The 14,128-nt window shown below is 41.1% G+C and overlaps 1 protein-coding gene across 7 annotated transcripts in view; it reads right to left on the bottom strand.

Annotated features, from left to right (window-relative positions):
* Nucleotides 1-14,128, bottom strand: part of LRCH1 (leucine rich repeats and calponin homology domain containing 1) — a 198,496-nt gene that overhangs the window by 77,559 nt on the left and 106,809 nt on the right. For all 7 annotated transcript variants that reach the window (XR_002518353.1, XM_009191913.4, XM_017951235.3 and 4 more), the window contains exon 3: nt 3,794-3,920. Coding sequence is in view for 6 of the 7 variants with exons in the window: in XM_009191913.4 (XP_009190177.2) it covers nt 3,794-3,920 (127 nt within the window). In the remaining variant the exon portion in view is untranslated. The remainder of the gene's footprint in view (nt 1-3,793; nt 3,921-14,128) is intronic.

Below are 14,128 nucleotides of genomic sequence, written 5' to 3'. Positions count from 1 at the left end.
TACATTATATTTCCACAGGACTGTGCTGCGTGAGGGTGTTTCAGCTTATTTAGCTACAGAGGGGTGACCTTCCATATGTCATGCACTGGCTTTCTGCCTCGGGTTTCTTCATTCATAAGACGTCAAGAGTTTGGACTAAATGCCTTTTACAATCCCCTATCACTCTAAGATCCTAGAACTTGTGGGTTCAACAGTTATTGCTGGTGGAGAAAAGACATAAGAATCAGGTAAAGACAGTCCTGTAACTAGGATGTAGGGCCGCCCTCGTTAGAGCTGGGCCCAGGACAGGGTGCTCAAGAAAAGCACAGGGTATCCCTTAGAGCCATCCAACAGCCAGTGTGTCCTGATGCTGGAGACAAGGCTGTTTACACATGTCAGCCCTGCAGCTGAGGAAGGGTATTTGGGGAAAGCTCTGCTCTGGTATGAGGTTGACCCTCAGGCTCAGCACATGTGCCACCTGCTAACAGATGAGCTAGCTGACACAGCTCTAGAGCACAGCGGATGGATGGCATGCGGTGTCACTTACACTCAAGGTTCATGGGACAGAAGCATATATCAGCGCCAAAAAGTTCCAGAAGATTGATCTCACCCGTGTGCCACCCATCTGCACGGGAACTCAAATAATGAAAAAAAAAAAAAAAAAAATCAACTTGTCAGCTTTATTCATAATTGGCAAAACTTGCAAGCCACCAAGATGTCCCTCAGGAGGTGAGAAGATAAACTGTGCAGGCAGTGGAATATTATTCAGCACTAAAAAAAATGACCTGTCAAGCCATGGAAAAACTTGGAGGAAACTTAAATGCATATTCCTAAGTGAAAGAAGCCAATCTGAAAAGGCTCCATACTGTATGGTTCCAACTAGATGACATTCTGGAAAAGGCAAAACTATGGAAACAGTAAAGATCAGTGGTTTCCAGGGTTAAGGAGGAGGGAGGGATGACACAGAGGATTTGGAGGGTAGCGAAAGACACATGTCATTCTACATTTACACAAACAGATAGAATGTACAACACCAAGAGTGAACACTAATGTAAACTATGGACTTTGGGTGACATTGATGTGTTGGGATAGGATCACAGATTGTAACAAACGTACCACTCTGGTGGAGAATGTTGATGACAGGGAGACTGTGCATGTGTGGGAGTAGAGGGTATGTGGGACATCTTTGTACCTTCTTCTCAATTTTGCTGTGAACCTAAAACTGCTCTTACAAATAAAGTCTGGTTTAAAAAAAAATTGTTATTCATATTGTATTTGCAGGTCCTAACCCAAATTTTAGCAATGATGGATTTTGTGGCTATCAGATACCTAAAAGAAGCATTAAAAGAAAAAGAAGCAGCATATGACCGTGACTTTCATCCAAAGCTTTATCTAGGAAATTTTTGTTTCCTAGAACCAGTTAAAATGGCACCTTCTGAGTTATGTGGACAGCAAGATTGAGTCTTCCTGCCCCCACAACCCCATCCATGCCCAGCACCTGAGGTCTTCACAATCTCCTCCAGCCATCTTTCCAGGCTCACCTTCCACCATTCAACAGTACCATTCAGCAAACATCTGCTGGGTGCCTATTAGGTGCCAGGCACCTGGGATGCAACGGCAAGTAAGCAGCTTTCAGGGTGTCGGGGGAGCTAGCACAGAGAAAGCCAAGTAAGGAAACAACCGTGATGCTATGAAAATTCAGTAATAAGAATGGAGTGCTTGCCTCAGGAGCACCTAACTCAGGCTTGGAGGATCTGGGAAGGCTTTTTGGATGAAGTGACATCTAACTTGGCTAAGAACTAACCAAGAAAGGAGTGGGGAAGAAGAAACAGCCCATGATGGAAGAGTGATGTGTGCACAAGTCCAGAAGTGAAAATGAACAAGGTGCATTCCCAGAAGGTAGGAACTTGGAGAGTGAAGGTGTCAGTGGCAAGAGATGAACCAGAAGATGTGAGCAGGGGGCTGACCACAGAGGGCCTCGAATGCCCTGTAAAGGAGTTGCCTATGGCCTAAATATAAGGCAGTGGGTGTGAGGATGGCGTACCTAGCCCCATTCTATGTACCTACACTTCAGCAGGATTCAACAGCTTCCCACTCCCAAGCACGACATTGACTTCTAGGATGTACTGCCTTTGCACGAGCTGTCCCTTCTCCTTGAATGCTTTCCCTGTCCCTGTCCCTGACTTATTTTTTCCTCCTAGGAAATCCCACATGGGCCTTATTTAAGGGGCCTCTCAAAGGGCTCTTCCTTTCCAAACCTCTCACAACCCGAAGACTGAATTAATCAATCATTCCCTGCCTCGTGCACATGCTTCTTGTAATAGAAACTTTCGGGGATGGGGTGGGGGGGTGGTGGGCAGCGTCTGCTCAAATGAACATCTGTCTTCTTTCAGAATTACCCCCTTTGGTGGCAGTCCAACATCCACATCTGAGCAGCACGACCATGTGTCCTGGGCACAGCAGACTAAGTCAGGGGAGAACATCAGGCCAGATCTGCCTCTCACTTAGAACCCAGGGCTGAGAGATGCCAGTAGGTGTCTTGCTAGGTACTTTACCTGGGAGAATATTTAAACTTGGGCAACCTCTGCCGTTGTACGGAAGAGGAAAAGCTGAGGAGAAAAATGAACTGCTGCCACGGTCCTTCATAACATTCCTGTGTCTTGTCCTAGTCACTCGTGATCTGTGACCAAATGTCTTTATAGTAAGTGATCTGATGGACCCCTGCATCCTGTAACCAACTCTGACTTTTGGTGTGAGCTAGTTGGAATGAGTTTTGGACAATGCTATCAAATAATCCATGAAAAAGACACTTTCTATAGCTCTAATGCCTTTCTATAGCAATTATTAATTTTTATATTAAAGTCAAAGTTGACACGTAGGTGACATGGGTGCCATCACTCTCCTGGACCAATCCCACTACAGACATGACTAAGCAATCACAGCATTCTCTATCTGGGCCTCACAGGCCAGTACCGTGGTGCTCCAGGTGGATCCAGAGGAGCTGGCACGAAAGACAAAACTTATCGACCATCAATGTTCTAGACTGGAATCTACGGGAAGACAGGTACTGTGCCCTTTTCATCATTTAATCACATCCTGACACAGGGTCAGGATGGAATAAGCCCATGCCCTGACTGCTAACTCCTGTGTCTTCCTTTACCTATGTTAGCTCAATGGACGTTTAGAAAACATTCATTCTTTCCCAATTTAGAAGAAAGGTAAATAATTAAATGAGTAGTGAAAGAGCTGAAATAGAACAGTGCATCTCAGCTTCACACACATTTATAATCTGTCTCTCCTCATCTACAGCTCGTTCTCCTTTTCTATCCCTGGGGACACGGTCACATTTTAACATTACATCGATTTGGGACAATGATTTCTAAAATCTCGACAGAATCAGAGCACCCTGTTCTTTCTGTCTTCTGACTTAATTTTATACCTGCATGAAGTGTGGCCTACTAACTTATTTGTAGATTATTTTGGCAGTTTAGCCACAATTTTTTACAAATTTATATGCAAGCTGAAAAAAAAAAATCTAACTACAACATGATAGCCCACAAACTTCAGAAACTGCAAATCCTGCAAACTTCAGGAGCTGTAAATTACAGGAAGCCTTTAAATCCCAGGAAATGTGTCTGTCACGGCAAAGTTTCAAAGCTGTTCCTCTCCCCATTTAATGTCTTTATCATATACCTGCCCTCACGCAACAGAGGCTCTACCTTGTCCAACTGTCGCGAAAAGTTTTTCTGAATACCTTGAAAGGCTATGATCAGTCAACCAACAAAAAAGAGCATCTTAAAAATCAGTAACATACCAACTCCATTAACTGTTTGAGCTGGCCTATCTCTTCTGGTAATGATCCAAGTTTGTTGTTACTCGCGATTAAGACTTTGAGAGGCAGACCACACAGGCAGGCAGGCAGGGCGGACAGCTGATTTCGACTGCAAAGACAATACAACAAGAACACACGTAAACAGAAAGGCCACTTCATACTGTCTGTGAATCTGTTTTTAACAAGAAAGGAAAAAGGAGTGATCTGAGAAGACATTTTACAAATACAAAAAGTCCAATATACTTTCTGTATATGTAATAACTCAAATGACAAGTATGTAAGAAAACAAGATATGGTGTTTTTTTGTTTGTTTCTGTTTTAAAGAAGCGTATGGGCAGTTCTGAAAGAGACAACCTTCTTTAACACAAGGAATACCATTAAAGTCCCCTCTCCCCCACCCCCCGAACCCCCCCACTCCCTCAGTCCCCCACCCCCTTCTACACCACCACCCCACCGTCACTTAGAAGCTGAGCCCTTGGCCAGCCAGGAGCCAGATGGAGAGCACATCCTGCACAACCAATAGCAACGGGAAGCTGGTGCCAACTGCCCTCTCCTGACAATGTGTGCAGGAAACTCAGCTGGACCAAAGCAACCAGCACCACACAGGCATCACTTCATCCACTGCAGTAGGGATGGGAAAGATAATTTTGCTGCAACTCACAAAACCACCAGGCTCATTTCCAACATTTTGACTCAGCTTCCTTTTGTTAAAACAAGGGTTGCTACAGTTAAAGTCTGTTTTGGTATCTGCAAGAGAGCTAATTAAAAGAAAAAGAAAGGAAAGTTGCTTTTCTGGCAAAGTGGAACTGCAGCCCAGAGGGGTTCAGTTCCACAGAGGAGCCAAAAAAGTCTAAGTTGATGTCTTGTCTCTGCTCTTCAAGAAAAGGGTCTCTCCCCAGAAGTTTCTGAACTTTCTATCATCAATGCTTAGTCTTCATGGACATGGAAAATATTGGATAAATAAAATCTACGAATCATCCTTATTTATATGTCAGCCATTTATTTCAATCTCCTCACCCACAAAAAGCCCCTTTTTCCTGTTACCAAGTAAAAAGACAGATGGTTTTCAGTTTCCCTTTCTTTCTCTGCCCTTCTGGTGCTGAAGCCAACGACCACAGAGTGAAACATCTAAAAATCTGTATGTCATTCAGTGCAACTATTTAATAAAACTGCTGTGTGTTTGTGCACACACGCATAAAGTTTCAGAAGTTGCGTTCTTGTGTGAGTGTATTTATAGACACGCATGTATCTGTGTATATGAGGGGGAGAGACAGACAGAATGGAAATACACCGAAATACTCTCAGTACTCATCTTGGGGTACAGGTACAATGGATGGTTTTATTTCCGTTATTATACTTTGATGTATTTTCCAAACTTCCTACAAGTGCTTTTATCATCAGGAAAGAAACATCATTAGAAAATGATAAATGTGACCTGGATATGTGTTACATGAGTGCTCCTATTTGTGAAAATTCTTTGAGATGTGTACTTACGATCTGGGCACTTTTCTGAATATATGTCACTCTTTCATTAGAAGTTTGACTCCCCCCCTTTTGAGGGGGCAGGAATCTGGTTAACTGAAGGGCATCTCTACCTGATGGGCTCAAAAAAAGCAGGTGCTGTGCTGTAGAAAGAGCCTTTCTAATCTGGGCACGGCCTTGTCAACACCTTGATCTCTCTTCTGCTTTAGGCACTCAATGACCCATGTAACTATGTTTTAGCAAGAAAAGATACAGTCATATTTTCTCTCCATTGTGCAGATCCATGGCAAAAGCTATTTCCAGAAAGAGGCAGATTTTTCTCTAAGAGGGTCCAGCAGAAGGAGGGAGGAGACTGAGAGCCCTCCTGGTAGGTTCCTGGCTTGCAACGGACCAGCCAGCTCTTCACTTTCCCTGGTTAGCAGGATTGGACCAAGAGAATAAGGGCAATGGGCCCGCACTGGCACTCTCTCCTGGTCTCTGGGGGTGGTGGAAGGGAGGAGCTAGGGCCAGCAGTCTGTCTTTCTGCCTCACAGCCCTCCCACGGCTCTCTCTCACCAGCAGGGGCTCAGTGGGACTCTTTCGGCTGGAGGAGGGGGTCCTTCCTGTTACCCTGCTGTGAGCACTTTGTTCAAGCTCCGAAAAAGGCTCCTCCGGAAAAAAGAACTCGGTTTATTAAAAGGTTGCAAGTAAATAATTCGAAATATAATTTGTGGTTGTAAAATATTTGTTAATATGCAATTTTCTAAAGTGAGGATCAGCAGATGAAAAATGGCAATAAGGCAAGTCTGTTAATGTGAAGCCATACGTAAACCTCCTTTTGCAGAGGGGTAATGAGAACAAAGATCAGTATTTTCAAGAAAGTTCTACGTTCCTATTTTTGGCAGAGTTAACAATTACAAGTTCAGATCTTTCTTACGTTTCTTTGCCTGGAAACTCAGTGCTACACTGTTTGAGTTATCTGTCTCACTAGTTGGTGTAGGGATCTAACCAGATTAGCAGATATGGAATTGGGAGAGTCATGTATCATACTACTTTAAGAAACACAAAGAAAGCTCTGCTCATTCAGGTGTGTGAGTATTTGAGATTACATGGGTTTATTCTCACTGGAAATCTTCCAGGGTGGGTACTTACTTAAAATAAAATAAAATTTAGGCTTATGAAAACATTCATGGTCTCTTTGATGGGAATGGATGCTTTTTACACTAAAAGCTGCTGATGGAATGGCCTATCTCAAATTCATGTTCCATACATTTCTTGTTTACACTGTAGTTAATCATCTGTAGACTTACCAATTCACCTGCCAAGAATTTAGTCATCATACAGCATGCCACAGACCTGGGGCACATTTCTTCGACTTCATCCATCTGCTCCCTCTACTTCATCTATTTTATCACAGGATGTTCCTATATTACTTGTAATTTCCCCAATAGAAAAAGGAAATACACATGCACACAAAAACCCATTTGCTCTCCAGCAAATATTTAGACAGGAGAGGAAAAGCTGCATTCCCTGTAATCCTCTACCCACTAGCAACCACAGCAGCAGTCTCAGCTTTTTGAAACCACTCGTCTGGCAGCAATTTTTCTCAAGCAAGTAAGTGCCTCAGGCCACAATCCACTATCGTACACCCCTGGTCTTCTGCAGCCTTGGTGCTATAAACAGGCCCTATGCTGAAAGAACATTTGAAAATAAGGCCATATTGTATCTGACAAGCTACATCACCAGAGCCAAGTCTGCACTCCACCCCTGCCCCAAACCCGTCTCTTGTCACTGTCCCTGCAGAGTCTGGGTTGAAGATCAGGGTGGGGAGGAAAGAGAAAGAGAAGGAAGGCACTGGGCTTTTACCAGATCCATATTATTGTGAATGCTTCATCTTCCATTTTTTTCAGTTAAATGACTTCCTGCTAGATTCATTTGTCTATTTCATCATTTCAAGATGAAATAAGGCAGCTCAATATAATCTAAACATTCTTGGCAGCCTAAATTTGCAGGATACATTTATCTTGGCTTCAAGTACCACTATCCCTCACTTAACTCCTAAATTAAGGAATTTACAAACCAAATCACTTTTTCTGGTTTTACTTTTAGAGTATTATTTTGATGTATTTTGACTACGGCACTTATTGATGTCCATAGTTTGAGTCTCAATCTTAGTATCTGATATTATTTATTATTGGTTTATCAAAAGGTTATTTTCCTTAAGATATGTGATTATAAAGACATGCTATGTTCTTACAGGTGATTTTATTAACAGAGCATAATATCTACATTTTTAAATTCTACTGGAATATACCTCTGTATTTTCAGTGAATGAGTTCACTTAACAGAATACAGAAAATTATTTTCACTTAGAAAATAATTTATAGAAAAATTTATATAACAAATTTACTCAATTGACTGCTTGGTGTGGCAGAAAGTCTTTTTTTTTTTTTTTGAGACGGAGTCTCGCTCTGTCGCCCAGGCTGGAGTGCAGTGGCCAGATCTCAGCTCACTGCAAGCTCCGCCTCCCGGGTTTACACCATTCTCCTGCCTCAGCCTCCCGAGTAGCCGGGACTACAGATGCCCGCCACCTCACCCGGCTAGTTTTTTGTATTTTTTAGTAGAGAGGGGGTTTCACCGTGTTAGCCAGGATGGTCTCAATCTCCTGACCTCGTGATCCGTCCGTCTCGGCCTCCCAAAGGGCAGGGATTACAGGCTTGAGCCACCGTGCCTGGCCAGAAAAGTCACCAATTATAAAAACCTTTCAGACTGTCAAGAGAATGCCCCTCCCAGACTACGCCAACTTTTAAGCAAGAAATAAAGAAAGGCCACCAGTTGTGAAATTATAAGACCTGGGTTCAAATACCATAGAGATGATTTACCACAAATCAGGTAAATCATTTAATCTCTCTGGTTTTCTCAGCTATAAAACAGAGACGATAAGACCTACCTAACACAACATTATAGATGTGAAAGTGCTTAGCCCAACACCACATCCATATAAAAAAATTAAACCTCACCCAGCCACTAATGTGGCAAAGCAGTGAGGAGGTAACCAGAAAGAGCATAGGTGTGCTCAGCTCTGTTGTACAGTCACATGTTGCTTCATGACTATGACACCTGCTTTAAAATGCTTCATTATGCCCTTGTGTTATTGTGTGACCATCACAGAGAGTACTTACACAAACCTAGGTGTCTAGCCTACTCCATCGCTAGGCTCTATGGTATAGCCCATTGCTCCTAGGTTACAAACCTGTACAACAGGTTACTGTACTGAATATTCTAGGCAACTGTAACAGTGTTAAGTATTTTTGTCTCTAAACACATCTAAACATAGAAAGGGTAATGTGTTACACTCAGATGTTAAGATGTGGCTACAATGCCTATGCCACTAGGCCACAGGAATTCTTCAACTCCATTATAATCTATACCACTGTCATATGTGGTCCATCGTTGACCGAAATGTCATTATGTGGTGCATGACTCATTTATTAATTTTACTTATTGTATATACTAATAGCTAAAATTTCAGCCACTTTTAAAATATGGTTTAATGATACCCTCATTATAAACATATACCAATTAAAAATAAACACGATTGCTCAGACATGCCAGGGTGAACCAGGCTGGGCTATAAAATTTCAGGCCCAAACAAACCATGTACCTAATTCCAATCTGGATAACCAAGACTACAAGATATAATCCTATAAATGACATTTTCTCTCATCCTTCCTAAGTCCAGGATCCTGCCATTTCGCTGGAAAAGCATGAATATCCAGGGATCACAATCTCTGTTTACTACTTGTTTTCAAATAGTAATGGAATTATTGATGTAAATTCATCAACCATCACAGAACTATTAAGGAAATGACACAGGCCTGAATCTAGAGTCACAGAGAAAGCCAGGCAGGTTTCACAGCATGGATACTCTGGGCTTACCCAATACTGAGTCTCAGCAAGAGAAGGGAGCTAGCCAGGATCCAGTCATTGTTGGTTTGAATATTATTGTCTGTGCTTGGCACTTGATCTACAGTAAACAGCAATTATTTTACTTCAGCCTAGTAAGTTTCCTTTTCACAGGATACCTCACCTAATTTTGTTTTTATGCTCTTTTATGAATACCCTGTTAGCTTCTCATTAAAGGAGTAACTTTTTGCTGTTTTGTATATGACACCTGACTGTTGTCTTTAGGGGCACACAGCAGTGAACAATATCCATAGATAACCATTTCCTTTCTCCTGCTTGTTCCATTCTGAAAAATCCAGCATGGCAAAATGTCTCACCCTTGTTTCCCCTAATGACTGAGTGCTTCCCCTTCATTGTCTGCCCTCCCCCTACATCCCACCATCATTAATTACATGTCGGAGACAATGAGCAACAACAACAACAAAAGCTTTGCTTTGAGTTGCCTGGTGACCACGGTCAACTGTAATTTGATGCTATAAAGCTAAAATCAAATAGAGACTATCTTTATGCTTAAATGTAAAGCTAAAAAATAACATTTGACATTAATTTTTCGGACAGAGATTTATTATTATTATCTTATACATTTATATTTTATATAGACTCTTAATTAAATAATATACATTAAATCTGGGAGCCTACGTTTAAATCTAACTTTGAAAGCAATTATGCTAACTACAACCTGACTGTGGCAATCACTTGAAGACTTACAATGTTTTCAGACTAGAAAAACAGAATCATCATTTCAGTTGAATCTGAAACCAGTCTTGAAAGCTATACCAATCAATTTCACACTCCATACACATAAAAGCCATGTTTTGAGAAGGTAAAAAATTAACTTTAGAAAAGAGAACTGCAAGAAAAGCAAGAAGTGTCTAAAGTGAGTCTGAATTCAGGCAAATTTCTGCAACCGTCACTTATTTCACTGTGCATTTTCCTGTGCATACCTGCACCATATTTGGCTTCGTGCAACTGAACTGGTTTCCCACAATAACAGCCTATCTCCTCGTGAGTATAAATAAACCACTGCTTAAAATATTCCTTTATATGTGTGTGTGTGTGTGTATGTATGTGTGTGTGTGTGTGTGTGTGTGTGTATGTGTGTATATATATATATATATATATATATATATATTTATATATATATATATATATATTTATATATATATATTTCCCCAACGGTCAGCAACCCATGTAAGCTACCAATGTTTACAGTTGGATTTCAAAGGGCAGTTTTGATAACTCGCTTTATCTTAATTATTTTCTCTCCTTTCTTCTAAGAGTTTTTCAATTCCAAAAGATCAAGGCCGATTTGGGGCTCTAAACACTATTGCTTTAAATTTCCTCTATTTTAAAATGGAATTGATTGCTCAAAATCAATTGAGCTTTCAAAACAAGTACGCTTTGGATGTTCAAAGAGAACTCTATCTAATACCAGCAAAAATATTAAATTTTCAAACACTTTTAGAGGCGACAGTGTAGATGTGGGGTTTTAAGTATTAAGACTTGTAGCCGCCTAAGCTCTGGGTCTTGAAAAATACCACTGTGCAGATTATTGCTCCTGGCACACAGGAAACTGTCACTAAATGACTAGGAAAAATACATGGGCAGTGGAGAGAACTCTCCCACTTTTCAGAACTATGTTCCAGATGGAATCAACCCTGGTTTCCTACTATCAGGAAGGTATTCCTACTTTGCTTCTCTTCCATACCACCTCCCAAAGCCTAGAAAATATATACATTTTCAAGTGATTCTCCTGCCTCAGCCTCCTGAGTAGCTGGGATTACAGGGACACACCACCACGCCTGGCTAATTTTTGTACTTTTAGCAGAGATGAGGTTTTACTATGTTGGTCAGGCTGGTCTCAAACTCCTGACCTCGTGATCTGCCCGCCTCAACCTCCCAAAGTGCTGGAATTACAGGCCTGAGCCACGGCGCCTAGCCAAAAATAAGTATTTTTACTTTAACATCTTTCCCCCATAAAAAAGGAAAGGGATACTGATACTGACTTAGGTGAGCACAGTCTATTGAGATCAATTTTTATCCAGGGACATTAAGGTAATAAAAATATTCATAATAAAAATTAAGATGCCTGAATATTGCTATTTACCATTTGAAGACGCATTCCTCTCCATTTATTTCAAGAAATGTTTGAATGTGTAATATAGATTAATATGCGTGGATATTAGTGTATGTACATCCTTTTTTCCTACGCATCCCTCCAAGGAAATGAATCTTCAGAGAGCTTCTATTGCATAACTTGAAAACTACTAATAACTAGACTCTTCTTTAGTGTTCTAATATTTTTACACAAAGAGGTTACTCTTTGCCAACAATACTACAGAATCCACTTACTTTACTCAAATACTAGCTCTTTTGCCACTATGTTTCTTAACCTGTATAGCAATTTGCATGATGACACAGCATGCCACAAAATTTAATTCAACAAATCAACAAATATTTCTTGGCTATTGTGTACAAGGCACTGTGTTGGCGCTAAGACAAGTATTTTATTTATATTCACAACCATCTTGTAATATAAGTACTAAGACCTCCCACTTTTCAGACACAAAAACTGACATTCAGAGAATTTAAATAATTCATTCTAAGCTGCCTGGCTAGTGAGTGTCTCTGTGTTCAGGTTTGAAACTGTGGTCTCCCCTCTACACAGCACAGCCTTTTCTCATTTACTCTGGAATAAAAAGTATAGGTAAACCAGGAAAACAGTGGAAGGAGGGCACAGAATTCCAAGCAGCGGGCAGTGAGATACTGAACTAGTAGTTAATGATTGATTTATGTAAAAATGAATCGAGGAAAGGGGTCAAAGTTCATTTCTGAGATTTTTGACCTGGGGTGCTGGAGAAAAACAGTAGGAGCATGAACAGAAGCAAGGATCGAAGATACACTAATTTGGAAAAGAAGAAAACGGGCTTAGTCTAACACATACTGGAATTTGAAGGTCACTAGGACATCTAAGAGGAACTGAATATTAGGGAACTGGGGAAATGAGGGCCAGTGCTCAACTGAGTCAAAGGGATAAAGAATATATTTGAGACACAAGAGGCATAAGGTCTTGGAGAGAAGATTTAAGACCAAAGCTTTGGGGCATTCTAGCAGTAAGTTGCAGGAAGAGAAATAATATCCAGATACTGTAATAGAGAAGAAACAGGAAGAAGTAGAAAAGTGACCAGGAAAGCATGTGATCAAAGACAACAGAGGAAGGCACTATCGTGTCATATACTGAAAAGTTGATTATTTTCTACACCTGCTGAGTTCCTGCTCTGTCCAAGACCCTGTTCTAAGCTCTGAGAAAATACAAAATGTGTGTAAATCCTAAGACTTTATGTCTAACATAACTAGTCAACTTCTCTCCAAGCTGATATCACCTACATCCTACCTGAACATTGATCATGTATTTTAAAAGTGCTGTGGCAGCAGATACTTTCTTCCGAGATTCTAAAAATCTAAGTTAAAAAACCTAGTGACTCCTAAGGAATACAGAAAGTGAGACTTCCTTCACCGATCTTATCACGCAAGGTGGAATGAAAGGACTCCAGGCTGGTCCTAAGAACTCTGTAAACAACTGCTTGCAGGTTTTTGGCACTGTGATCAAATGTTCAAAGGTTGCCTCTGCTGAAAATCCCAGGCTGTTCTCTCCTCCTGGTACTGAGGTCACAACGGTCTGGTTCTGGGACTAATTTACTTGAGGGGCCACAACTCATAACAGTTTACTTAAATTCCGTGAAGGTCACCCATTCAAAGTATTGATTGAACAAAGTAAATGAACGGCCCTAAAACACTAGCTACTGCTTCAGCCCCACCCCCCACAGCCACCCACACACAAACAAGCTCTCCCAGTTCTGAGGACACACGATCTGAAAGGAAACATTTCACCATCCCCACTGAATATCACTGCTGATATTCTTTTCATTCTTTTTGGTTTTTGCTACCTACAGACCTGTTCAAATAGTTCATGAAGGTGTACAATTCTTGTATGTGGTGATAAGAATCTGAAGTATTTGGGCTGGGCGCAGTGGTTCACGGTTATAATCCCAGCACTTTGGGAGGCTGACGCGGGCGGATCATCTGGGATCCGGAATTCAAGACCAGCCTGGCCAACATGGTGAAACCCCTTCTCTACTAAAAATACAAAAATTAGCCGGGCGTGATGGCGCATGCCTGTAATCCCAGCTACTCGGGAGGCTGAGGCAGAAGAATTGCTTGAACTCGGGAAGCGGAGGCTGCAATAAGCTAAGATTGCACTCCAGCCTGGGTGACAGAACAATACTCGACATGTCTTGATAAATAAATAAATCTGAAGTATTTGGAGTATCAGAAAAAAATTGTGAACAATTTTGCAACAGGCAAAAAGAGTACCAGGCGCCTTGTCTAATGTACCTTTCCAGGTTATCTCTGCCTGCAGACCTGCAGATGCAAAATGTGTTACGATGGAGGAAAGGTGAAGCCCCAAATAAAAATGCTAAATTTGCTGTACTTACTATAACCTTGCATACCAAACTTAGAAAACATACATTGTTTTCAAGCATATGTGGAATATTTACAAAATTAACTATACATAGCAATACTTGACCAACCTAAATGAATCTATTTCAAACAGAAAATATTCTCTGACACAATATAAGTAAATTAAAAGTAAACTTTTAGAGATAACTTTAAAAACAGTTCTATAAATATTTAGCCCAGGTGTGGTGGCTCACGCCTGTAATCCAAGCACTTTGGGAGTCTGAGGTGGGTGGATCACTTGTGTCCAGGAGTTTGAGACCAGCCTAGGCCACAGAGTGAGACTCCATCTCTATAAAAAAATCTAAAAATTAGGTTGGCATGGTGGTGCATGCCTGTAGTAGGAGTTTGAGACCAGCCTAGGCCACAGAG

Source organism: Papio anubis, chromosome 15 (genome assembly GCF_008728515.1).
Source record: "Papio anubis isolate 15944 chromosome 15, Panubis1.0, whole genome shotgun sequence".
Lineage (NCBI taxonomy): Eukaryota > Metazoa > Chordata > Mammalia > Primates > Cercopithecidae > Papio > Papio anubis.
This window is presented reverse-complemented; position numbering and strand designations above follow the sequence as displayed.